A 27659-nucleotide genomic window follows, 5' to 3' on the forward strand; every position below is an offset into this window, starting at 1 on the left:
CTCATGCTTTCTTTCTAGAAAAGTTGGTTACCAAAATGTATTTCTTACAAACTCGAACAACAGAAAAAACTTCAAACCTAAAAAAACATAAAAAGAGGGGTTGGACGGAGATACTTTTATACAATGCCAGTGATTTTTTTTTTCCTTCAAAGAAAGTTTTCTTCTTTTAATGATGCTTTCAAGAAAAGGCTTCTAAAATAGAAATTCTGGAAAATACAGAAAAAAATTTAAAAGAATAGAAAAGAGAAAGACTTTTGTCCCACTGCTCCCAGAAATGACTGCGGCTAACATGTTGATCTCCTTTTGCTTTGTTTCTTCTAAGCTTGGTTTTTATTGTTTCCGTGTTTGTTGTTATTTATCTGCCCGTGGTTTGGTCCTGAGCAGCGCTGGTGACCTGGCAGATGGAGGTCTCGGAGCCCCAGGAGACTGAGCTGCCATCCACGGTGTGATCACAGGTGAGTTATTCCTCTTCCCCAGGCCAGACGTTTGCACAGGTCGGTTCTGAGAATCAAAAAATCAAGCACCCTCTGTCCACAGACTGACACCATCTTGCACACAGGCTCAGAGCCCAAGTCCAAACCCCTCAGCCAATCAGAAGCCTCAGGTTCAACACCCCTGATCTAGGTGATTTTAAAGACCTCCCCCCCCTTGGGGGACTTCCTTGGTGGTGCAGTGGGTAAGACTCAGCACTTCCAATGCAGGGGGCCTGGGTTCGATCCCTGGTCAGAGAACTAGATCCCGCATGTGTGCCACAACGAAGTCCGCGCGCCACAGTGAAGATCCCGTGTGCTGCAAGACCCCGCTTTTTGTTTAAATCCCTGTGAGTTCTGAGTAAGAGGCAGGAGGAGAGAGCCTTTCCAGAAGATTGCCTGGGCCTCCCTGTTGCAGACTGCTTGCCATCTCCACGACCCTTGCAGGTGGATTGTAGGAAGGGGCGGGAGCAGTCAGCAGGCTTTCTGCACGTGATCCCAGGTCACTGCTGGAGAAAATCAGATGAAAACCATCTGTTTGTGTCGGGGTCAGGAGAAAAGAAGCCATCAGTCAAAGCTTAAGGAAGGGTTTTGTTTTTTCTGTCCCTGAAAAATGGTCCAGATTCATTACATGCCCTGGCATGCATTTGATGCCGCCCAGGGTGATGGCCACACCCAGGCCCTGACCACACAGGGTCCAGGGGCAGCAGGACGATGACTAGAGTTGCCAACCTCCAAACAGCCTCGGCCACAGTGTGTGGCGACCGTGACACATCCCATCTCCTCCGGGGACACAGCCAAGCCAGCAGCGGGGCAGTACGAAACCTGCAGGTCAGTCAGGGACAGAGCCAGGGGCTGGCAGGCAGGGCAGAGGGCCCAGTGGGGCAATTGGGGGCTCAGGGGTGAATGGTGCCCTGGGAAGGACTTCTAACGGGAGTCTGGAAGATGGGGGATTGGGGTAGAAAGAAACAGGGAAGTACTTCCTAGGTACTTACTGAACCCAATGCTACTTATACAATATTTCTATGATTTGAGTTTCTCAAACATGTGAGATAGGTATTGTTCTGATATCATGGGCTGGCGCTCTGCACCAGACCCTGGGGAGACAGCAGCAAGCAGACACCAAATCCCTGCTCCCCGGGAGCTCACCTTCTACTGGGGGGAGCAGACAGGAAAGAACTAGACAAATAAATATATGAGATGACAGGTGAATGTGCTCCAAAGAAAAACTGAGCTACCTCAAGGGACAGCGAGGGGTGCCGTCGGGAGGGGCTGAGTGGCGTCTGGGTCTGAGACCCCAGGCGGAGGACGCAGCCGCGGCACAACTTGCGGGGAAGTGTGCTGGGGGCCTGGGGGCCACAGGGAGGCCCGGGAAGGGCGTGGCATATTGTTACAGGCCACGCTGGGCACTTTGGACGCTATTCTGAGATGGGGGCCATCAGGGGCTTTTAAGCAAAGGAGGGACAGGATCCGGCTTCTGGTGTGAAAACATCGCTCCCTGGGTGGAGAATTAGACCACAGGTGGGAAAGAGGAAAGTAGAGGCGCCTCAAAACCCCTCGTTTACAGATGAAGATTCGGAGGCTCAGGAACGTGCCTTCAACATCCGATGGCACCATGACCACCCCTCATCTTTGAGGGACTTCCTTTCGCCTTTAGAATAGAGCGCATGCGCGGATGAGACCACGTGTGATCTGCCTCCCCCTCCCACCCCAGTTTCCACGGCTACCCCGACGCCTCCTGGATTTCTTTCTGGCCTCAGGAGGCCCGCATTCAGGTACTTACCTGGTCTCTGCGCATTTGTCCTGATACCTGCAGGGCTCTCGTCCAACCTGCTCACCTGGCCGAGTCCTAGTCAGCCTTTGCATCCTGAACCGCCTTTTCTCAGGGAAGCCACTCCCGTCCCCTGCAGACCGGGCCAGGTGTGCTGGGTACCTCTATGGGGTCCCCCTCCGCTTTGGTGGCATTCTTCACCTTTAGTGGTCCCTGCTCTTTGGTAGTCTCCCCTCCAGGCTCTGCAACACCCATAGGCAGGCTGGCTTCTCACCTTCCACCATCAGCACCTCAGCCAGGCACATGATCTGGCGCGTAATACGGACCCTTGCTCATGAATACTTTGTGAGTTGAGTAGAACACTTGCCCAAGATCACACAGCTAATAAATAGGAAGATCAGGATTCAAACTTCTGATTCCAACTTCCATGTAGCCTCAGGATGTGGACTCAAGTCTTGGTTTAGCCCAGGCCCTGGGCGCTTCTTAAGAACATTTATTCCTGGCCTCATTCTGATCTGCAGAATCACAACTCCAAGACTGACTTGGGATACTGCTTCTGTTGGTTTGTTAGTTTAATCAAGAACCCCATGTTCTTATCACCAAATCTATTTTGGAAACACATTCCAACGGGACTCTTTCCCAGAGGAGGTTCCTAAAAGAAAAAAGTCAAGGAGGAGGTGAGAACATGATTCCAGGGACTATTTCAACGGTAACAACAATTCCTTCTCAAATGTCTTCTCTCTTTTATAAAAGGAAACTGCAACTGAAGCCCGATGTTTGTTTATGTGAATTATTTTGGGGACCTAATGGAAGGTTCCTGAATTTCCATTGAGAGTGAAATTTTCTGGACAACTCTAAATAGCACTGCCCGACAAGCTTTGACCAAGTTTGAATTAAGGAACACTCAAAAGAAGCACAAGCAAAGGCAGGGGAAAGTCTCAAAGGCCTTGAAGGGGAGACAGAAGACCAGAGAGGTTACCCAACCTATCTGAAGGCGCACAGTGGACAGGTGGTAGAGGTGGAACCAGACCTAGGTCCCTGTACCCATGGCTGTTATTTTTTCTTCTGAACCACGAGAGTGCGCCATGGCAGTGTGCGTTCTGCACAGAAACGGTGATGCTTGCACTTCAGAGGAAAGGTGCTCTGTAAACATCACATTGGTGACGACCCACTTGAAGAATAGTGCATGGCACACAGTAGGTGCTCAATAGATAGTAGTTAACTGGTTGACCAACCCCAGCCTCCTTATCACCTGAGAACTGGATGCTTCATACTATTTCATTCTCTGCCTTGTTGAAGTAAGTTTGTGGAATCAAGTTCCCACTAGCCAAATGAAAATATGTTTGATGATTTTAAAAAATAATCAATGCAGAATCAAGGGAGGCAGACTGATTCTCACTCTGCCATTTCCTTACCTCTCAGAACCTCAGTTTCCTCATCTGAAAAATGGGGATGATGCCTCCCTCATTGTGTTGTCAGTGAGGATTAGATGAGATACCACATAGTACCTGGCACAGAGTCAGTCAGCATTGGTTAAATTAAAAAGAACAAACGAATGACAGGGAGGAAGTGGTTTGTTCTGCCTTAAATTTAGAATTTGTCCTTCCTCCTCCCAGCCTCTTGCTCTATCTATCAAATGTGTAGCAACTATAGCCAGACCTTCCCTGAATGAAGAGTCTGTGGTTAGAGAGAGAAAGTGAGTCCAAATACACTATACTAATAAAGGCAGAAATGAATGACAAAAAAACCCCCACAGGACCCACCATCTTTCATTGGATGTGATATATTGGCATTTTATTAGTTTTGAGGAAGTTTGGCTACAAGTAACAGAACGGAAAAAAAACAAAAAACAAAAAACTGTAGCTTAAACCTCATAGAAATTTGTTTGTCACTCATGATAACACTTGTGGAAGGAAGGCAGTGTGAGCTGCAGTGATGATCCACTTTTCCTTTTATGTTGCTCTGCTGTGCATGGCTTCTCTTCTCAAGGTCAACTCATGGCCCAATATGGCTGCTGGAGCTCCAACCATCAATCCAAATTCTGGGCAGCAGGTAGGAGGAAGAGATGAAGAAGGAGACACCCTCCCCCTCTGTGATGGTTCATTTTATGTGTCACCTTGACTGGCCACAGGTGCCCAGTTTAAACATTGTTTCTGGGTGTGTTTGTGAGGGGGCTTCCTGATAAAATTAGCAGTTAAATGAGTGAACTTAGTAGATTATCCTCCCCAGTGTGGTTTGGGCGTTGTCCAATCTGTTGAGGGTTTGAACAGAACAAAAGCTTGAGTAAGAAGGGATTTCCCCCTTTTTTTCCCCTGCTTGACCTGGGACATTTCATTTCATCTTCTCTTGTCTGTGGACTGAGGTTTACATTATCAGCTTCCCTGGTTCTAAGGCCTTCAGACTCAGACTGAAGTATACCACCGACTTCCCTGGGGCTCCAGCTTGCTGTTGGGAGATTGAGGAACTCCTCAGCCTCCAACATCACGTGAGCCAATTCTTAGTAATAAATCTCCATATATATCTCCTGTTCTGTTTCTCTGGAGAACCCTCATTAATACGCCCTCTAAGGACATTTCCGAGAACTGCATACACCGCTCTGGCTTTATTCTGCGTAACCAGAATTTAGTGATAGCTCCGAGGAAGGCTGGGAAATGTAATCTTTACTAGAGGAGGCTATGGGTACTGCTTATTCATGATCTCAATGAGTGAAAGAAGGGGCGAGTGGACATTGGTGGGCAAGGAGCGGTCCTGGCCACATCCTTATTGTTTGTGTGCTGCTTGACTACTAGTCAAGTTCAGGGCTTTTCCTAGGCCAATTTTAAGTGTTGAGTTGCGGTAGAGGATAGATGCTTTTTTCTTAAATGAACATCTTATTTAGTAACCTAACATATGTAACTGACACCTGGGTGTTCGCCCCCCTTGAAATGGGGCTGGGACTTAAGACTCCTGTCCTGAGCAAACTCTAGGGCTCCCTGCCTCAGCGTTAGAAAACCACACTCAGAATGGAAGCCCTTTGAGAAAAGGTTTCCAGTAGTGGAGGAGTAAATGGGCTTTTATCAAGTATTATCTTTGTAAGATACACATCGCTGTTGTGCCTTTTGTTCTGCAAAGCTTAACGCCCACACCTTTCCATCCCCCACGGTGCCTCTCTTTCCGTGATGCAGGGGCCTGGTCTGGGCTTTCTCCAGTATTCTCTTTTCCCCTATCGTGCGATTGAAGGAAAGATCCCTGAGCTGAGGATCCGGAACCTTTGGTACCCATCTTCCAGTGATCCTCTAACTACAGTCTACTGAATCCTGCGGCTTCTCCTGCCAGCATCAAGGACTACGTGAGCAGGGAGTTTCTGGAAAGAAGGGAGGGGGCAGATCTGAGTGGCGGTGTGAGAAAAGGGGGGTGGTAAGGAAGCTCTGCAGGCCTCATGCTGGGTGATGTTCTCCTCAGCTTCCTCGTCCCTTGGGAGACTGGCTGCAGTCACCACGCAGGGCATTTAGGAGGCAGATATAGTGGAGGGGTGTACCTGGAAAGCCACAGCGTGTGAAGGCCGGCCTTAAGGGGCAAGAAGATCCAGGTTTATTTGGGTCTTATTGGGTTTTAGTGGGGAAATCCCTCAGACCAGCTCTCAGTGATGGGTGGGCTAGAGTTTGAGAACCATTGGGCCAGGCGCCCTCTGGGGATTCTTTTAGCCTTCCAAATTATGGCCCAGATCTGGGGATGAGGCCATACACCCCAGATCTGTGCAGCACCTGTGGAGCTCCATGTTTTAAGGGCCCTGTAGCAATCTGGAGATGGTGGTGATAAGGATGTTGGGTCCTGTGATGGGCTGTGTCTGCAGGGGCAGGAGACAGGCTTCCTCAGGTGGTTTTGTGGCCATGGGTGTCAGAGCAGCAGCTGAAGGCCATGTTGGGCTCTGAGTGGTGGATGAAGGCAGAGAACAGACACCTTTGGGGACTCCCCAAAATACCTCATTGGTACTTTAAAAGGCATCTACTTTTCTGCGTAGGTAAGGGGGTGGGGCAGGGCATGGAGACTTCTAATTGGGACAGAAATGTAAATGAGACTTTATTTATTTACTTATTTTATTTATTTGGTTGGGCCAGGTCTTAGTTGCGGCAGGCGGGCTCCTTAGTTGTGGCTTGCCGGCTCCTTAGTTGTGGCACATGGGCTCCTTAGTTGTGGCATGTGAACTCTTAGTTGTGGCATGCATGTGGGATCTAGTTCCCTGACCAGGGATTGAACCTGGGTCCCCTGCATTGGGAGCATGGAGTCTTATCCACTGCACCACCAGGGAAGTCCCCGAGACTTTATTTTGTCGATCTAGGGTGTTGAGGCCAGCAGACATTTGCTGCATATAATAATTAGACTTCTTGCCAGCAATTGGGTGGAGGGAGGCAACACAAAGAGAAGTTAATCTAATGGATATTCTAAAGGCCAGAGCTCTTCAAAGTAGAGGAAAAAGCCAGACTCCTGAATAGGACAGCAAGGCCCTTGTGAACCAGCCCCTGAGCACCCACACTGGGTAGTGTCTTGTCAGGCTCCTCTCTCCCACACCACACAGCTTCCTCCTCCCCAGCCCTCCTTCTGGAATAATCTACCTAAAACTAATATCATACCATTACTCCTCTACTTTATAACCATTGATGGTTCCTCCATTGCCTTCAGATGGTCCAAATCCCTTAGCATGGTTGGTGTATGAGCCCCTTCACAGCCTGACCCCTTCCAACCTCCTGCTCTAGATTCACTTTTCATTATTCATTTTCTCCAAATTGTGTTCCACACACTTTGCAATCCAACCCTACAATATCACTGACTGAATCTGAATGTTGTCAAACCCAAGTTCAGTTCTGGAAGCACAGTGAGGCCAAACAAACTGAAACATCAGAGTTTGGAGCAGAAAAAAGGTTTATTGCAAGGGCCAAGTAAGAAGAATGGGTGTCTCATGCTCAAAAAGCCTGAACTCCCTGATGGGTTTTGGGGAAGAGTTTTTATAAGCAGAATTTGAAGGGAGGGTTGCAGGGTATGTGACCTTCCTCTGATTGGTTGATGTTGAGGTTACGGGGTGGTGTTCCAGGAATATCAATCATCAGCCTTCTGATTCCAACCAGAAGGGGTCCACGTGCTTGTGCTCAGCATGAAGGTACCAACCTCCACCTGTGTGGGGGCCTTAGTTCCTGTAGCAGAACTCGGAAATGTGTATCAGATTGTTCTGTATATCCCTTGAGGAGGAACCAGGACCCTGCCCCATCACTGCACCATTGTTTCTTTCTTTTTTTGTTTTTTGTTTTATAATTTATTTATTTTATTTATTTTTGGCTGTGTTGGGTCTTCGTCGCTGTGCGTGGGCTTTCTCTAGTTGTGGCGAGCGGGGGCTACTCTCCATTGCAGTGCGTGAGCTTCTCATTGCGGTGGCTTCTCTTGCAGCGGAGCACAGGCTCTAGGCGCGTGGGCTTCAGTAGTTGTGGCACACGGGCTCAGTAGTTGTGGCTCATGGGCTCTAGAGCACAGGCTCAGTAGCTGTGGTGCACGGGCTTAGTTGCTCCGCGGCATGTGGGATCTTCCCGGACTAGGGCTCGAACCCATGTCCCCTGCGTTGGCAGGCGGATTCTTAACCACTGCGCCACCAGGGAAGCCCTGCACCATTGTTTCTTGACTGCTCCTCCTTTGTTTCTGCTTTCCCTCACTCCAGTAATTAGTAACTGTTTGAATCTGCCCTTTGGAGTTCAGGGAAGGCCTAGGAGGCTGAAGCCTTTTTCCTACAAACAAGAAATGGGGGGACATTGAAAGGCTTTTTTCCCCAGCAGGGCCCCATAGGATCCTGCTCAGTTTCAGAAAGACACCTAGGAATGCTGACTGCTTTGCTCAGAATGTCCTCCTCCTTCTCCACCTGGTGAACTTCTCACTCCAAAGAAGTAGCTTGAGCACCAGGGCCCCTGGGAAGCCTTCCCTGATCCAGCTGGGGCTGAGCGGAGCTTTGCTTCCTCTCTTTACGCCCACACTTACCTTGTCCTTGCTCTCTGTTGGTGCACCTAGAATTCAGAGTGTCCTTTGTTTGTTTCCCCCACTAGATGGTGACAATCTTGAGGGCTGGGCTTGGTGTTCGTCATCTCTGCAGGCTTAGAGCTTAGTATAGCTGCATGCAGAGCCACGCCCCAAAGAACTTGTTTAGTGAACAAAGGGAAATGCGCGGATAAGCTCTGGTCTTGGCCAGTGTTGCATAGGGTCACACAGGGCCAGCACAAAATGTAAGGGGCGCCTAAAAGCTCATTAGTTAAGATACATAATTTCTTTAAATTGAAGTATAGTTGATTTATAATGATTCAGGTGTACAGCAAGCAAAGTGATTCAGTTTATGTATATATATACACACACACACACATACACGCACACACACACGTATATAAAAATTCTTTTTCAAATTCTTTTCCACTGTGGTTTGTCACAAGATATTGAATACAGCTCCCTGTGCTGTACAGTAGGTCCTTGTTGGTTATCTATTTTATATATAGTAGTATGTATCTGTTAATCCCAAATTTCCAGTTTATCCCTCCCCCTACCCCTTTGGTAACCATAAGTTTGTCTTCTATGTCTGTGAGTCTATTTCTGTTTTGTAAATAAGTTCATTTGTGTCATGTTTTTTTCAGATTCCACATATAAGTGATAGCACATGATATTTGTCTTTCTCTGTCTGACTTACTTCACTTAGTATGATGATCTCTAGGTTCACCCATGTGAACCCGGGAGACAGTCAGTCTGTCAGAGAGCTCTGAGAACTACTCCAAAAAGGTAAGGGGGGAGGCCAGCCGGTATATATGTGATTTTGGTGAAGGGGGTACATGCAATCAAGCACACATCTCAGTAGAAGGTTGCTGCTAGCCCTGAGGGATAAACATCTTAATTAGTGGTTTCAGTGCTTTTCTAAGTATGGGAAGATGCAGAAATCCAGGCTCCTAAAAAATTTCTCCTGAAAATATCTAACTACCCGAAGGCCTGTTCTGCCAGTTTTCCCAGAGCACAGAGCATGTCATCCCGATCTTCGCCCTGAATTCCTCCCAGGGTGTAGTGTAGGTCAGCCACTGCAGCGCCTAATGACTTGATTCTTACGGACTGGATGGTGGGCAACATTCTTTATTTTACAATCCCTTCCTTTTTGGTCTTAATTTTGACCCAGGTTTGGGAGGCATTTCGTGATCAATTTGTCCCACGGCGCCAGGAATGCTCATCCCCAGGTCAGGCAAGGATTGCGTTGATAGGCCACTCACCGTGCTATTACTGGACCAGGCCCTGTTAACTGTAAGCAAAAGCCTCTGGACCGCCTGTCTCATTGGTCTGTTATGGTCCAGGAAATGGTTCCCTCCTGTTGCTTCTTCCCATATCTAGAGTTACACTAACTATTACAATCACTGATCTTTTTTTTTAATTTTTGGCCTGCGCCACATGGCACGTGGTATCTGAGTTCCCAGACCAGGGATTGAACCTGCACCTCCTGTGTTGGAAGCATGAATCTTTTTCTTTTTCTTTTTTCTTTTTTTTTTAGGATGAGAGAACATATTTTATTTAACAATTTGTTGGCTAGATTCTTAACTTTCAAATATTTGACATGTGGTCTATGGACCTCCATGTACTCTTGCCCTGAGCCCCCCACACGTTAACGGGGAGCCTGGACCCTGGGAACATTGCTTAACCTTTTGGTACTAGGTTCCCCATTTGTAAAGCAGAAATAATATCAGAACTAACCTCATAGAGTTATTATAAGGGCCAATGAGTTGGCACATGGAAACTAGCATTCTGCCCAATGCATGAAGAACATTCAGTAAAATGTTAGCTGTTGTTATTTTTCTATCATCCAGGCCTGGGGTTCTACCCTCCATGCTCTGCAGATTTTTCTGGTCCCCCACTGTCATGGGAAAGTGTGGAATCTTAACCACTGGACCGCCAGCGAAGTCCCACAATCACTGATCTCACAGAACTATACGTTTGGTCAATCATTTCAAGTCACCTAATCATCATTAATTTTATCTGAGGCTCAGTCACACATTTGGTAATGCAAGAAACAATAATCTTGTAAAACGAGCAGAATACAAGTAGTATAGCTGGTAATATTAGTAAGGGCATAAGTAAGTATTTAAGCTATGAACTTCCATTAGGTGCAGTCCAGTGTCTCCCCAGGTCAACTGACCAGTCTGTTCAGCACCAGTCTTTAAGGGAAATTCTGCATTGGCATTGTACATAAAGTTCACCGAAGATCTCTGCATGTACAAGGTGAGGGTGGGTCATCATGACCTTTTACAGGATTGAGAAAGGAATGTTATCTTCTAAGGAGTTACATGGCTGGCGCCAGTAGGAGAAAAATTGATCTTTATCTCTGGGGAGGTCTGGTTAACACCCAGTGCAGGTGCGCAATGCATACCAGTGGGGAAGGAGGAGGCCAAAGGGCAGAGAAGAAGTTTTATGTTTAAATTTTTCTTATCTTGCCTTAAAATGTGAATTTTTATCTCATCACTGCTTTCATTTGTCTTCTTATGAGCTCATAGCTCCCCTCATTCCCCTTGTTTTCCTCTGAGATTTATTGAAGCCCTATTACATACCGGGCGCTTTCTCGTTAGCCCATGGGAAATTTCATGAATTGCCCTATTCTTTTTTCTGAATGCTTCTATGCTCACAGTTATAAGTAAGATGTCGAGTTTCTCCAAGTGGTAGGCTAATCTCAGAGCAAGCACCCAGCAGGGGAGGTTTGTGAAGGTCACAGCGGAGGAATCCAAGCAGGTAGCTGCATTCTCAAAACAACTCACTTTGCAATTCTTCCAGGGCAGGCTGTGACTGGGGCGATGGGAAGTCACTGAGGGCTGACTCCCCAGGGCTGGGGAGGTGATGTGAATGGATGAAGTGGCTTGGGTGCACAGTATGCTTCAGTTCATGACCGTCACGCTTAGCACTTGCCAAAACTGATACCAGGGACTCCCTCTTTAATATAGCTGATAAATTCTGCCCAAACTCAGTCATTCCTCCTGTGACTTAAAAAAAAAAATCAAACTCTAGATTTTGAAAATACTTGTTTGTCACAATTCGGGGGAAGGGGGCAGGGCGCTACTTCTGTCTGGTGGGTAGAAGTCAGGGATGCTTGAACATCCTACAATGCACAGGACAGACCCACAACAAAGGGTTATCCAGCCCCAAATGTCAAGAGCACTGAGGTTAAAAAACCCTGATCTAGAACAATATTCTCACTTCGTTTGTAATTTTTCTTCCCTCCATAATGAAGCATGGGCTTCCGTAGTTGAGGCACGCAGACTCAGTAGTTGTGGCACATGGGCTTAGTTGCTCTGTGGAATGTGGGATCTTCCCGGACCAGGGATCGAACCCATGTCCCTTGCATTGGCAGGTGGATTCTTAACCGCTGCGCCACCAGGGAAGTCCCGGTGTTCTACAGTTTTAACTTCTACCTTTACACAGTTGTGTTATAGCCTAGTCAATATAAATACTATCAAATACACACCTCTGTAAGATCCAATAACTCCCAGAAGGTCCTTTAGATCATGCCCCTCACTCCACTGAAAAGATGCCCAGTCATCTCCTTTGCCCATTTCCAAGTTTTGGACAATTTCTTTTGCAGAGCAGAAGTCAGAATATATCCAGCTTCTTCAACCTCTCTGGCTTGGAGCCTTACAAATCCTTAGGACGTATTATGTAAATATTTATGGGATGAATATTTAGCTTGTGGACCCAATAGCCCTACACCCTAATTTATGAAATTGGAAATAAATATGGGGGGTAGGGGTAAAAGGGAGTTTGACAGAGAAATAGTAAGAGCAGAAATAATAGCTGCCATTCAACATACCTACAGGTATGTTACATATATCATCTCATTTAATCTTTGCAAAACCTGTGGTTTATAGGTGAGGAAACTGAAGATCAGAGATGTCAAGTACTTACTGAAGGGTGTACAGTGAACACGCTTATTGATTTGTTGGCTTGTGTGTCTCATGGTCTCCTTTATGAGGGGGTTGGCTCTGGGAGGCCAAGGGTGTCCTTTGTTATTCTCTGCCCTACCTCTTTGCTCAGTCTGGCCCACAGAAGGTGGTCAATCACCATTTGTCAAATGCATGTGTAAGTGAATGAATGAAGGAGAAAAATGAATGAATGAGTGAGTGAATGGAGTAACAGAGCTAGGGCTCATTCCCAGTTCAGTTCAAGCTCCACCTCCCAGGTTTTCCACACTATACCACAAAACCTAGTTCCACCTTTCACTCTCTGGCATGAGTAGGTGGTTGGGACTATAATTTAACACCTTAATTGCTCTGGCAAAAGTGAATAGTGTTTTAATTAGCAGAAATTTTAGTGGATTTAAAATAAATATTTTAAATATTGATTTAAAATAAATATCTGATGATAGCTTAGGTAGCACATCAAATATGAAGCAAAAGAGAATTTTGCAGAGAATGCTTTTTTAGAAAGTCTCACAATGAGGGTAAATAAGAAGAAAAGATAGTGTTTGATAAAATATTTTTTTTTTCATAAGTTTCATTTGAAACAGTTACCAGAAGACAGATTCAGCACACAAAATATAAAACTTCCCCACACCTGCCCCTGTTAACAGTGTGACTGACTTTTCATAAGTATGTTCTGGGTCAGGGTAACTAGAATCTCTAGCTCCTGACGAGTAGCAGTGTTACTGAACTCAGATTCAGCTGCTTGTTGCTCAAGAATCCAATACTGAGAGACAAGTGTTAGGTGAAAGGAAAGATAGCTTTATTGAGGAAGCTGGCAATCCTGGGGAGAAGGTGGACTCATGTCCCAAAGAACCAACTCCCAACTCCCCAGGTTTTGATTGGAGATTATATAGGGAAAAGAGGAAGGGGCTACATGCTAGGGAGGGGGTAATCTTCTATTTTCAGAGATGATTGTCTTGATTACATGGTTCCAAATATCCATCAGTTCTCTCTTGTGGTTGGAACATTATCTGAGCCATAAATCTCTGGTTAGCTGGGAGGACTCCTCAGGGTCATGCTCGGTTTCAGGTGCTGAGTAAATGTTACTGAATGAATGAATGTATGAATGATTAACAGATGTTTAATAAGTGCTTTCAGATGATGCAGAAGATAAATGCAAATTAATAGTTCTTTAGAGGAAAGTAATAATAGTAAGTATTCCCAGAGGGGTAAAACACTGCATGCATAGATGTAAGTTTTGTGTTGTATAAATAAAAGTTCCTGGGTGAATCTCTTTTGGGATATAATAAAAACTGAAAACTATAGAATCAGAAATTGTGGAATTTTCCTGTCTACCTCCTCTGCAATTTAGCTGGAAAGAACCCTGCTTTTCTCAAGAAAATAAGAGCAAGTATCCTAACACTTTATAATTCTCTGACCTTCTGCTGCTCTCATTTTTTCCATACTGTTACTAAAGACAGATTATGAAGCCCCATCTGAGTTAGTGCATGTTAAAAATGATGTCAGGGGGAAAGCCACAGATGAAAGCCAGCCCTAGAGATGAGGCATTTATTTGAAACAGTTACCGAAAGACAGATACAGCACATAAAATATAAAACTACCCAATACCTGCCTCATTAAATTGTGACTGAGTTTTCCAAGTTCTCCCCAGGTTTGGAATCCAGGCTCTGAGGTACTATCCTTGGCCTGGCCCCTTCTCTTTCTTTCCTCCTCTTGGTCCAAACTAGATTGAAGTTTTTTTCCTCTGAATTACTATGCAGTGGGCTTGATGGATGAGTTACAAATCTTAGCTGAATGTTCTCAAAGTACAAGAAGAATGTATTCTTGGCTTTTGGTTATTAAACACCAGCAATGCTATTTTTTGGCATCTAAGCCCAGAGGCAAGTGGAAAAAAGCAAGATTAACAGGAAATCATGAGGTAAAACATTTATAGGAGAACCTTGGCTTGCATGAAGTCATTCCCTTCAAAACTAGTGGAATTTCTATTTAGAACAATTTCTCTTTCCCTCTCACTGGCTCTCTGTCTCTCTCTCCTTTTCCCTCTCTCCCTGGCTGTCTCTTACACAAACTTCAGTCTTAAGAAGACAAGGCAGTGGATGTTGAGATTGCATAAACCCGTTTTTCTAAAGCATCATATGATGCAATGTTTGTTGGTCATACAAATACATTATTTTGGGGGAACATAGTTATTTATAGAAAATTTCAGGTTAATTAGAATAATATACTCACTAACCTATTTTGTTTTAGTCTTAGTAACTCAGAGAAAAATATTCAAAGTTCTTCATAAGGAACATCTTGTCAAAGATCAAGGATTGTTGAATGACCAAGTGTTGTGTACTCAGACAATAACTGATTTCAATCAACACTTCGTTTCTAATGTTACATAACCCTGATCACTTTTCTTGAAACTTAAGTTTGTTATTGTAGTCCTGTTGTAATTTCCCTTTTATTATGGTTCACTATTTAACCCAGCACTGTCCAATAGCCCTGTCTGTGATGATGGAAATGTCCTGTCTGCACTGTCCAAGATGGTAGCCTTTAGTCTTATGTGGTCATTGAGCATGGCTATTGACCAGTGAGGAATGTGAAGCCCAGGGGGGTTACATGACTTACCAGGGAACACACTGGCTGTTCGTGACTGAACCTGAATGAATCTTCTGGATCCTTCTAGGATGCCCTGCTGCCTCCTGTTTAGATTTCATTTGGGCAGGCAAAGTGAGAAGCAATTTCAGAAAGGGGGACAATTTTTGCATCTAATGACTCAGCGTGTGTATGGGAATAACATCACCCCCTCTGGCCTTGCATATAACATATGACATAGAAATTCAGTTGCACTAAATCAAAACCACAATGAGGTATCACCTCACACTGGTCAGAATGGCCATCCGCAAAAAGTCTACAAATAATAAATGCTGGAGAGGGTGTGGAGAAAAGGGAACCTTCCTACACTGTTGGTGGGAATGTAAATTGGTGCAGCCACTATGGAGAACAGTACAGAAGTTCCTTGAAAAACTAAAAATAAAGCTGCCATATGATCCACTCCTGGGTACATATCTGGAAAAAACACGAAAACTCTAATTCGAAAAGATATATGCACCCCAATGTTCATAGCAGCACTATTTACAATAGCCAAGACATGGAAACAACCCAAGTGCCCATCAACAGACGACTGGCTTAAGAAGATGTTTTATATATATATATATATATATATACACACACACACACACACACACACACACAAAATGGAATATTACTCAGCCATAAAAAAACAATGGAATATTGCCATTTGCAGCAACATGGATGGACCTAGAGAATATTATGCTTAGAGAAATAACTCAGAGAAAGACAAATACTACATGATATCACTTACATGTGGAATCTAAAAAATAATACAAATGAATCATATACAAAACAGAAAGAGACTCACAGACATAGAAAACAAACTTATGGTTACCGAAGAGGAGAGGGTGGGGAGTGACAAATTAGGAGTATGGGATTAACAGTTACAAACTATGATACATAAAAGAGATAAGCAGCAAGGATAGCACAGGGAATTATATTGAATTTCTTGTAACAACCTATAATGGAATATAATCTGCAAAAAAAAAAAAATTGAATTACTGTGTTGTACACCTATAACTAACACAATATTGTAAATCAACTATACCTCAATTTAAAAAAAAGAGAAAAGAAATTCAGTTGTGCTGAATAGTGGGACTGTAGGATTAGAACTCCAAGCCAAGTTGAACAGAATAAATCATTAGTTCCTGTTACAGTCTGCCTAAGGCTGCTCAGAACACATCTTAACATTGTGTTCTATGTTTGCTATTTATTCATTCATTTATTAAACACCTATGATGGCCCAGGTAGAGTAGGTGTTGGGGGTATGAAATGGATAAAAACAGCTAAAGCATTCAGTGCCTGCAGGAAGACTGATGGCCAACCATTTCAATCCACACTACATTATCTGTCAGGAGAGTACAGGCCCCAGAGGGTTTTATGTTGTCTTTGGGGCACTGGTATGTTAGGATAATCATGGGCTCTGGAGGCCACATCTGGGTTCAGATTCAGTGCGTCACTTACTAGCTCTGTGACCTTGGGCAAATTACTGAAACTCTTTTAGCGTTATCTTTAAGATGGAGATAATACTATGCTGCTGTTGTTGCTAAGATTACATGAAATAATGCACATAAAGCACTTGGCATACTGCCTCATCTGTAGTGAGCATTCATTAAGTTTCAGCTATCACCACTATTATTGTTATTATTATTATTATCATCATCATCATTATTATTAGGAGTAAAAATGAGCTTCGTGAGGCATAATTATTTTTACTTTGCAGACAAGGAAACAGGCTCAGTGAGATTAAGCAGCCAAAGTCACAGTGATGAAAAGGGACAGGGCCAAAATTTGAGGCAGGGCAGAGCTGGCTGCCCTCAGGCGGGAAGAACTCACCTTTGGGCCCCACCCAGAGAGGGCTGCCCTTGAGCAGAAGTGCTGGGGCCTCTGGAGGTGTTCAAGCAGAGGCCCTGACCAGTTTCAGAGGGAGAAACAGCAGGCCTGATTAGATGTCTCAGGGCACCACCTAACTTTGCGTGCCTATAGTGCAGTTTTCAGAAGTTTCCTGAACTAGCATTTATCCAGGAAAGATGCACATTCAAGATCAGTTTAAACTTTAAATCAAACAAAAATAATGCTCTTTCGAGCACCTGTTTTATGCTAGATTCTGGGGTAAGTGAAAGAGCTGTTGAGTTAACCTTCCTGGCCATCATTCAATTGTCAGTCTGTCCATCCTTCCATGCATCCATCAATCCATCCATATCACAAACATTAAACACCTGCTGTGTGCTAGACACCGTCCGGAAGGTGCTTTTCTTCCATTAGTCTTATTTTTCCTACCAGAGAGTACTCTCCACTCAAGATAGGAAGTAGTGAGTGAGGAGTGAGGTGAGCACGGTTAGAAGAGGAAGTGGTTGCTTCTGGCAGAAGGTCCCCATCCCTCAGCTTGAGGGGATGGCAGGCAACGCACAGCCAAGAGACCGGTATGAAATGAGTAATGAAAGCTCCGTGTGCTTGGAGCTATAGCGGATGCCTGTGTGCGTACATGGGAGCAAGGGCTGCTTTGTGCCGGTTTTATAGCTCCAGCCACTAGCATTACGCTTGGTACACGCTAAGGAACCAAATGATTGGGGGTTTGTTTTATTTGAGTAATTTTTTTTTTTTTTTTTAAGTCTTGGAAACGCAATAGAATCGTCTAAAGCGGCAGAGGGAGTCAACCGAGGCAGGTCTGAGGTGGAACCAGAGAGATGCGAAGTTTTTAGAAGAGGAGCGGCGTTCCAAGTAAACCGCTCAGCCTGCCTCAAGGAGGCGTGGGTCCTGTGGGAGGGACGTGCTCTGTGGAGCGGGACTCTAGCCTCAGGAAATGGATGCAGCTAGGTCCCAGCGGGTGCCCCGGGGTATCGTGGCGAAGCTGCTCAGCTGGTCCAACCGGGAGCGCGCGAGCCGAACTCCAGGATTAGCTATCTCTGAAGTACCGAGTCAGTGCCCACCGGCCACCTGGCTGCGCGCTCAGCTCTCCCGCCGCGGGTGAGTACATTTCAGGAAGCAGTGCATTGCGGCAGCCTCGTTCGCAAGTCCCGCCCGGGAGCTGGGGAGGCCGCAACAGGTCCCCAAGGGCACCCTGGGCCTCGCCGGCGCGCCTCCAAGGCAGGCGCCTTTCCGGACCCGCCCCGTCCCGGGGTCTGGCCGGCGCGCGGGGCAGCGGGGCGGCCTCTCCGGAAGCCATCCCGGTGGTCCCCGAAGCCGACTCATAAATCATTCATGAGCCGGGGCCGGGCGAGCAGGGCTGGGAGGAAAGAGGGGGGCGGCAGCGGCGGCGAGGGCTGACCGGTAGCTGGACCGGGCGCACGGTGAGTAGCTGCGTCCTCACGCCGGAGCTCGGAAGGTGTCTGCGTCCCAGACCCGGGGGCTGAGTGCACCCCTTTCCAGAAAGCTGGGGGCGGGGAATGGGGAATGGAGGGGCTTGCTCTGCTCCCTTCTCCTCCCAACCCTCGGCACCCCCTCCCCGGCGCCGCGGCAGGTGGTGCGAGCCCGGGAGCGTCGGGGGAACCAGAGGGGCTGCAGGGCCGGCGACGTGGACCCTGCGAGAGTTCCGGGCAGGGCGCAGACGCACGCAAACTTTGCAGGCTGCGTGGTGGGTCTTCTTTCCGCCCACTGGAGGGGAGCTGGCGGCTGTGGCCAGGTTCCGGGGCGCGAGCAGGCGGTGGGAGCGCGAGTGGGACCCAGACCCCGAGGCCACCGGCTCGTTCTCTGAGAGGGCGACGGACGAGGCGAGGTTGGTCCGGGGCTTGGGAACTGTTCGGCGGTGAGGGGAGTCCTGGGGAGTGGAACGAGGGGTGCGGGACACTGACTCTCCCCAGCTGGGTATGGAAAGGGGTCACCTAACTCTGGTTTGCTAAAAGAAGTATGCGGTGCAATCGACCATCACAGGAGGGGGGCTCTGGGGGTGCCATGGGAGGCCTTATCGCCTTGCCCATCTGGGAGCGCACGCACCCCTGGCTTGATGCATCCCCCCCGGTCCGCTTTGGGTGCACAGCGCGGGGACCTTTGGTGATTGCCTGATGGAGAACGGGATGATGGAGGCGCACCCCGCTGGGTTAGGCGCCGGCCAGGAAAACAAAGGGAAGCGTGGACAGAGGAGGAGCTTCGCGGTGCGGGAGAGTCGGGGGCCCCAGGTCAGTTTCCTCGAAAGCCCTCTCCGAGAGCGGCGGGGGATGCGATCAGGGGTGCCTGGGGCACACGGCTTAGGACGGCGACCCCAGTCCACGCCAACCCGCGGCTCGGCGGGGAACCGGCGCCGACTCTCTCGGGGCAGCCAAGTTACTCCGGCAACCCCCTCCCCCAGGCGACAGCGGATTCCTCGAGTCTCCTGGCTTCCCGCGCCCGCCTTGCCGCCCATCCTTTGTCCCGCAGCCGGGGAGAGGTTCCTGGCGCGGAGGGAGCGAGGGCAGGAGCGGCCCCGGCCTGCAGGTGGGTTGGAGGGGAAGGCTGGGGAAGCGGCGCCACCAGCTTTCTGTAGCAACAGGTTGCGCCTGTAGCCCGCGGCGGCTGCTGACCTTGCTCCTGCCCGGGCTGGAGGAAGGTTTTCCCGGGTTTCTGAGAGAGGCGGCTGATCTTTGTTAACACAAGCAGGTGTGATTGAGGTCCTTGAACGTCCCCTCCCCCCATCCCAACAGAGACCCACCGGAGACCCAAACAGCTGCTGTTCTTTGGTTGCTTGGACCGTATGAAATTGCCGTTTTCGCAAGACTTGAATATCACCAACTTCCTATTATTCAATGTGTGTGAGGTTAACTACTTAGGCTTTTCTCACTCATTTGTGAGTTTCCTCCTTCAGTGTTCTGGAAGCTGTTCTGCCTGTCAGGGTGAGCCTCGCGGCCATGGTGGAGTTGAGATTATTGCTGTTCGCAGGGGCAGTCCAGACCCTCAATCGACGGCCAGTTGTGTGTGTGCCAGGCGTTGTACCTATCCCATTTCCAACCCTCCCACGCTATTTAAAACACCATTTTACAGACTAGCAAAAAGGAAAGCGTGGAGATTGTAAGCAACTGCTGTCACAGAGCTCATCAGTGGGACTAGAGACTTCCCAGTCTCGAAAGCCAGGGCTCTGGTCCCTGCAGCAGCGCCCCTTAGTTTAGTTTTGTTTTCTTAATGTATCCCATAATTTTTAAATGAACTTCCTTATGAGTTCCACGCTGGACTATTTCTGTGTATCTAGTAAGGTGAAGCAAAGTGCATCAAAGGATAGGTTGAAAATAATAAAACTTTAAACCAAATATTGTTTCGTCGGGACTGTTTAAAATATGAAGGAAATCAGTTTTGCAGGGGTCAAGAGTTCGCTCTGAGATTTGATCAAGGTCAGGATGCATTGTTAAAAATGACAGAAGCCAATTCTGGGTAATTTTAGTCAAAAAGGGACTGGTTACTGGGTGGCTTAGCGAAGTGACAGAAAGGCTGGCTAGCCAGGCTCAGGAGCCCGGAGGAGTGGGACTCAGGACATGCAACAGGACCCCGGATGGGTGTATGGCCATGGCTGCCACCATTAGACTCTGGCTGTGGCTGCTGGCATGTTGCCATCATTGCTAGGATGAAGTGGAAACTTCCTATGCCTCAGTGCGTCTCATGCACAAGCCCAGGAGTAAGCGTCTGATTGGCTGAGCCCGGGCTCAGTTTGGGCACCTCAGCTGGCCTCACAATGAGAGGCAGGGCTGCCACCCCCCAGACTCACAAAGGTGGGCTCAGAAGTTGGGCATCTCCCATCCACCCGCCCACCCCCCAAAAACCCTAGATAACACCTACACAGATCCTTTTAAAAGAAATTCCTTCAAAAAATTCCATCAAAAAGAAAAAGTAGAGAAGAAGTGAAGCTGGATGGTCATCGTATTTGCTTTTAAACCAGTGTTCATGGAAGTGCCGATCTCTGGACCCCAGGCTCAGAATCATGTGAGGTATTTGCTTAAAATTCGTGTTCTTGGGTCCCTTTCCAGGGGACCCAGGAATCTTCATCCCATAAACCAGAAAATGGTGAACCTACCTTATTGATTAGTCTAGTGCCTGTTTGAGGAGAGAGGCCCCAAGGGAGCGATTTCCAAAGCCTGCTAAGTCAAGGATTGCAGCTGAAAGTATGGCCCCCCAGAGTGGTAGACCAGTTGTTCCGTCATGGATGAATCCAGTGAGGAGACAGTCTGCTCCCTGTGTTGGAGGAAACAGCTACAAGCAATCCAACACCTCCCTCCCGCGGGCTGTAGACTGCTCATACACAGGTGCTTGACCAATTTTGAAATAGGTCAACCTGACCATTTTGTGTCAGTCTTCTCTCTACCTGCCACCATTTGATGTCAGCCATCCTTATTGAGTGCCTACTGTGCGTCAGACTCCAAGGGTATGGAGAAGATGAGGAAGTCAGGGACCCTACCGAGCTGTTGGGCTAGATCAGTTCAAGGTGATACAAGAAGGGCGTTTGGGGTGCTTTTGCCTCACGTCTGTTGTTCTGCAGTTGTGTTTGGGAAGATGGAGGTGTCTTTGGAAAGCGGCATGGATTAGCCAGGAGGGAACTCAGGAACAGTGCTGGCTCTCAAACCTTAGTTGTCTAAGAATCTGTCACCAGGGGAGCATGTTAAAAATGCAGATTAATGGGCCACATCTCCAGAAATGAGGTCCTATAATTTCATTTTAAACACAGACTCCGTTTTACGCTGATGCGGCTGTTGGGTCGGGAGCCGTCTTGGGTTTTCTGCTGGCAGTTCCCTGAGCTGCTCTCAGTGGCTCTCGCTACCTAGTGTGCTTTCCCAGGGAAGTACCCAGACCTTCTTTTTTGGAACAACGATTCAAACTGAGATGAAACCCTCTTCCTTTTTGCCTTGACTTTTATCCATTGTCTAGTGTTTCATAAGTAGTGAGATGTTCCTAAAAGTGGTCTAAACTTTAAGAGGGACCTACCCTCTGGAGCAAGACGCACGTGCTGCTCAGGTGCCGCCCTGACTCAGTGGAACACCCCATCTTTGCATTTCTGTTGGGATTTCTTTTCCCCTGCTTCTTCACCGAGGATGTCTGGAAGTCTGTTTATTCATAGCTCTCCCGGGGGCCTTCTGCCATTTCCCTCCCGCTGTGTTTCCCTCTGTCCCCAGCTGAGGCTTGGTGGCATTACCAGGAAGTCAGCCTTTCTTAGCAGCTGAGCCTCTAATCCGTCCAGCTGCTGTACTCCTGCCTGTCCTTTAACAGATAACAAGATAGGACGGGAATGTGGTGTGTTCCTGTGTGTGTCAGTGTGTGGAGTGTACGTTCCTGGTGTGTGCTTCGTCTCTGTGAGGTGTGTGTCATTGTGAGTGCATGCACGGTGTGTGTGACGTGTGTGTGCCTGCCCACCTGCCTGCCTGAAGCAGCACGGTCCTGTCCTACCTGAATAACCACACGCCCCCTCTCCTTTCGCTTCTTCCTCCTGCCCTGTGCAGCCCTGCAGGCTTCCAGAGAGGGGCCTTGCAAAAGCCGACTTGCTTTGTTTCCTCCTTCTTATTTGTTCTCCCTGGATATGATTTGAAGTCTGAGCAGGGTGCTGGTGCCTGGTAGAACCAGTGAAAGGCTAGAGCACTTCAGAGCCTGAGGACAGGTTGTTGGCAGCAGCCATGCCTGGCAGGGATGGCCCTTTGGAAACGGTCCCCAGGGTCCTGGTGTGTCTGTGTCTGTGGGTGAGATGGACCTGGAAGCTAGGGGTTCCATGAGGTTGGCACTCGGTGTCACTGGGGATCTGAGCAGCCCATGATTTGATAATGGGAGAGTCAAGGGTCATTCCATTGGCAGGCCTGTGCAGAAGTAATAGGAGTGGTTGTGAGGCTTAGAAGATGAGGCAGTATCTAAGGGGACCCGATGTGAATGAACGTCTTCATTCAAATAGCTCATTAAATCCTACCTGTTGTGTGGAGCTTTCTTCAACTTGGTGGAATATAGGTAGCGGGTCCTCTAGCCTTTTGTGCAGTGTGTCACTTTCTTGGTAGTCCCTCTCCTCCATCTTGCAGTGTGTGTTTCAGGAGCACCCTGTCTTTATTTTGAAAGTTCCTGAGTGTGTATCTGATGTAGAAAAGGAAATCAGGGTGTTCCTGACCCCAGAAAAGAATGGGCAAGCAGAGTACCCCAGTTGTTTTTTTTTTAAAAGAGGAACTTTATTAATTAACTAATTAATTTATTTTTGGCTGTGTTGGGTCTTCGTTTCTGTGCGAGGGCTTTCTCTAGTTGTGGAGAGCGGGGGCCACTCTTCATCGCCGTGCGCGGGCCTCTCACTATCGCGGCCTCTCTTGTTGTGGAGCACAGGCTCCAGACGCGCAAGCTCAGTAGTTGTGGCTCACGGGCTTAGTTGCTCCACGGCATGTGGCATCTTCCCAGACCAGGGCTCGAACCCGTGTCCCCTGCATTGGCAGGCAGATTCTCAACCACTGTGCCACCAGGGAAGCCCCCATCCCAGTTGTTTTTGATTCATCTAGCCTGTTGCAGTGGTACAAGCAAAGCAGCTGTTTTGGCTTATTTGGTTTTATATTCAGCAGCTCTTACTGATAGCCAACTGTATGCCTGCCTTATGTTCAGTTCTGGGGAGAGAAACTCAAGGAGGACGGGTCCCCGCTGCCCTCACTAGACAGTGGGCTGGTAGCTGATTTTAGGTTCCTGATCTTTCTCCCTTTCCCCAGGGGAGGGCGGGAGTCTTCCTCTGCTCTGCCTCTCATCGCCTGGACCCCGAGTCATCCAGGTGGTGACTTGGGACAGGGATTTCCATCACGGCTACCTGATGAGCATATTAGACAGAAACCAGTGTCACTGGCCTTAAAGAGCTTGTTCCCTGCCCTTGAGGCCATGCTTGTCTAGTTTGGGCTGGGGGTGAGTGAAGGTGGGTTGAAATGAGATCAGTGAGCACATTAATAAAATAAAAGGTGGAGTAAGACATATCTCCAGAGATGGGGAGAACAACCCAAAATTGGAGGAAAAATAAGCATCTCATCTATTGCTGGGGGCATCTGCTTCTCTGACTGCGAGAGAGGGCTCTGTAGGGAGAGTGTCTTGGAGTTGGGAGAGTCCAAACTTGGGCTTTGAAAGCAAACTGCTGGGTTTGAATTCTACCCCACCATGAGTCAACCATGGCCTCGGGCAAGTTGCTGAAATTCTGAGTCAGTTTCCTCATGTGTAAAATGGGATAATGCCTTAACCGAGGTCCTACCCGTAAAGCATGTAGAACGTGTCTGGAATGTGGTAAGTGCTTAATGAATATCAGTTTCCAAGACCACACACTCGTTACACTAACTGGTATTTCTGGGTCTGGCCCCTAGCATGGAACCTTCCAGCTTTCCTGCCCCTGTGCCCTGAAGCAGGCTCTGTGTTTGCTTCCTCCGCAGCGGATTAGGCTGAGGGCTTGCTCTAAAGCCTTGCAGCCTCTCCTCCAGGGGAGCTGCCGGTGCAGGCAGGCTGCAGGCATTAGTGACCCCGCCCCTTCTCTCCCTGCCAGGGATGGTGCTTTGATCGACTGACCGTAGCCCCCCAGCTGAGAAGGTTCTCTGCCACCCTTCACCGCATGCCAACCCAGCCAGAAAACCAAGGATTCCGCAGACGCGGTCCTCGCCACGCCTCTTCCGCACAGAAACACACTCCTGTCTCCCCCGAGGCTTCCAGAACCTCTGAAGAGGGAGGCCCCCAGTTCTACCTCATGTTTGGGGCATCTTGCTAGCCATGGCCCTTCTCCTTGGCTTCCTGCTGCTGCTGGAGCCTCACGGGGACACCACGTCAGAGGGGCCGCCGCCATCATCCACATACATTCCTGATGGTTTGGAATTTGAATTTCCTCCAATGAACTATGAGACCAAAGATTCTTATGAAGCTGGACCCACTGGCATCTTCTTTCAAATTGTGCACATCTTTCTACACATGGTGCAGCCGAATGCTTTCCCTGAAGGTAAGCGCCAGTGGCGGGACAAGATACAGTATATCTCCAAACATACTCACGGGCACACACACGATATTGTTTGTTAATGACAACACGATCGGTGCAGAATATACTCCGTATATTAAAGTATGAGATTCAAAGTGATTGAATTGCACAGGAGCAGAAAGTATTTAGCCAGAAGTTAAGAAAAATAAATAGGTTGTCAGGAATGTGATGACAAAATGAAATCAAACTGTGTTGCTATGTTGTTTTTCCAATTCTTTATCCTTCTTCCCCTCCTTTTTTGTTTTGCTTTGTTTTGTTTTTTGGTTAGAGTATTGAATTATTCTCAAGTTCATACCAAAGGTAAAAGTTAGGGTAAAAATGCAAATTCTCTGTCATCAAACGAGAAGTTAATAATGACCTCTCATGGCCATTTAAAGTTACAAATTTAACTCTCTGCCACCCACCGCAAAATGCAGTTTTGACACTGCTTAGGGCAAGGCCAGGGCGGACCATACCTGTTACCTGGGTAACTTGTTTGCTTTAGGTCTAAGAGTTTGAGTGTGAAGCCAGGAGGGAACTTTCATGGCATCGTGCTGTTGTTTTGCGTGCATACTATCTGGCCTTACCACTGCGGCTCATCTGTACTCGGAAGTCTTCCGGGTATATGTTTTCAGGAATGGGATTATGAAAATTTAAATGGTCTGTGGGAATTGTTTGCTATTAGGGTTTGGTAGTCTAAATTTTTATTGATTTAATGTTAGGTCTAGCTTAAGTTTGTTCTTTAAACTACAAAGATTTGAATATTATCAGTGACTACTAAATATTATAAAATTTGTAGTAATCTTTATCATCTTCCTTAGCTGGCCAGCCATTGTTCATAAGCAGATTATTTGTGTGTGTGTGTGTGTGTGTGTGTGTGTGAGAGAGAGAGAGACAGAGACAGAGACAGAGAGACAGAGAGAAAATGTATTTAGTGAACTTCAGCACCTGTTTATATTATGAGCAGTTTACAGATTTTCTTAATATACATTTACATAGAATTTTTTACATTTATTTGTCTCAGATTAAGCAATTGAAACAGTTTGAAGTGTAGTTTTCAATTTTTTGTTAGTTTAAAATTCGATTCAATGAAGTAAATCACCCTGAGCCCTACTGTCACAGAAGAGAGTCCTGAACAAGTACTGCTTACTGTTTATGTCGCTGCTTAAAAGACTAAATTTGGAAATCCAAAGGACAGAAGTAGAAAACAAATTGAGTTTATTTATTCATGTTGAATACAAATTCACTCTTCCCAATAAATATCTTTTTGTTTACTTTTGGACTTGATGTAAATATAATTGAATAAATAAACACCTACTAGTGTTTTTAGTCTTGGCTTCTTTGTTTTTTTATGTAAAAAGCATAGAATTCAGTTGTTTAATACGAATTTACAGTGACTTCTTTAAAAAGATTGTGAAGTCTCCTGTGTCATTCTAAGGCAGATCATGTAATTAATCCTGTAATCTCTTTCCATATGTCGTTTTATTTTTCTCCCTCTAGATTTCATGTGAAGGCTTCCTCACACTTGTTTCACAAGGGAAGACAGTATCTTTAAAGGTCTTCATTCAAATGATCAGGTTAAAAGACATCCTGCTTCCAATGCATCCTAGGGTTTTCACCACCAACATCATGATTAGTCTAGAATTTAAATCCTAATGTAATCTGAGGGTGTTAGCCTTGCTTGTCCCTTGACCTTCGTCAATACTTATTACTTCGGAGAAAGAAATTCCCAGAAACAGACCAGCACTACCCCTTTCAGAAAAAATTGTCAGGTTGCTTAGCGAATATAATACTGAATTTAGCAGGTGCTGTCTTGGTGTGTTGGCTTTCTTCCACCATCCCATTATTCATATTCTTTCACCCAGTTAGGAGGTTTCATAATAGCCTCAAAGTGCTCATTAGGTGCTTTGCAACATAAAGGATACTATGAGACAATCATGGTTTTTCGTGGTTTTTTTTTTCCCCTTGGCACGTGACTTTTTTTTTTTTAAAGGAATTCCTTTATTTTTATTATTTTTATTATTTATTTACTTTTAGCTGCGTTGGGTCTTCGTTTCTGTGCGAGGGCTTTCTTTAGTTGCGGCAAGCGGGGGCGCCTCTTCATCGCGGCGCGCGGGCCTCTTCACTATCGCGGCCTCTCTTGTTGCGGAGCACAGGCTCCAGACGCGCAGGCTCAGCAGCTGTGGCTCACGGGCCCAGTTGCTCCGCGGCATGTGGGATCTTCCCAGACCAGGGCTCGAACCCGTGTCCCCTGCATTGGCAGGCAGACTCTCAACCACTGCGCCACCAGGGAAGACCCGTGACTTTTTTTTAAAATTGAAGTATAGTTGATTTACAATGTCCTGTTGGTTTCAGGTGTACATCACAGTGATTCAGTTATACATATATATATTCTTTTCCCTTACAGGTTATTACAAAATATTGAGTATAGTTCCCTATGCTATACAGTAGGTCCTTGTTGGTTATCTATTTTATGCATAGTAGTGTGCATCTGTTAATCCCATCCTCCTAATTTATCCCTCACCTCCCCTTTCCCCTTAGGTAACCATAAGTTTGTTTTCTATGTCTGTGGGTCTATTTCTGTTTTGTAAATAAGTTCATTTGTTTTTTTTTTTTTTTTTTAGAGCCCACATATAAGTGATATCATATGATATTTGTCATTCTCTGTCTGGCTTACATCACTTAGTATAATCTCCAAGTCCATCCATGTTGCTGCAAGTGGCATTGTTTCATTCTTTTTTATGGCCGAGTAATATTCCGTTGTATATATGTACCGCATCTTCTTTATCCATTCATCTGTTGATGGACATTTAGGTTGCTTCCATGTATTGGCTGCTGTAAACAGTGCTGCAATGAACACTGGGGTGCAGCAAGCCCCACAGCAGCAGAACTGGCTCTAGAAGCCAGGATTTGGATGCAATGCTAGTTTACTGAGTAGTCTTTACTCCCACAAAAATATCTGCATCTCGTGG

The 27659-nt window shown here is 46.8% G+C and overlaps 1 protein-coding gene across 5 annotated transcripts in view; it reads left to right on the top strand.

Annotated features, from left to right (window-relative positions):
* Positions 1-409: 409 nt before the first annotated feature.
* The window catches only part of PROM1 (prominin 1), a 113188-nt gene continuing 85938 nt past the window's right edge, over positions 410-27659 (top strand). Inside the window, exons 1-3 of one of the 5 annotated variants that reach the window (XM_082389492.1) lie at positions 410-494; positions 1132-1301; positions 24229-24672. In XM_082389492.1, coding sequence (XP_082245618.1) covers positions 24450-24672 — 223 coding nt within the window. In that variant the 5' untranslated portion in view covers positions 410-494; positions 1132-1301; positions 24229-24449. Of the gene's footprint in view, positions 495-1131; positions 1302-17419; positions 17772-17826; positions 18095-18440; positions 18520-19133; positions 19215-24228; positions 24673-27659 lie in introns of those variants that run through there. The other 4 variants (XM_082389491.1, XM_082389490.1, XM_082389494.1 and 1 more) reach the window with 4 other exon arrangements.

This window comes from Balaenoptera borealis, assembly GCF_965194805.1.
Source record: "Balaenoptera borealis genome assembly, chromosome: 4".
In the NCBI taxonomy this organism is placed as follows: domain Eukaryota; kingdom Metazoa; phylum Chordata; class Mammalia; order Artiodactyla; family Balaenopteridae; genus Balaenoptera; species Balaenoptera borealis.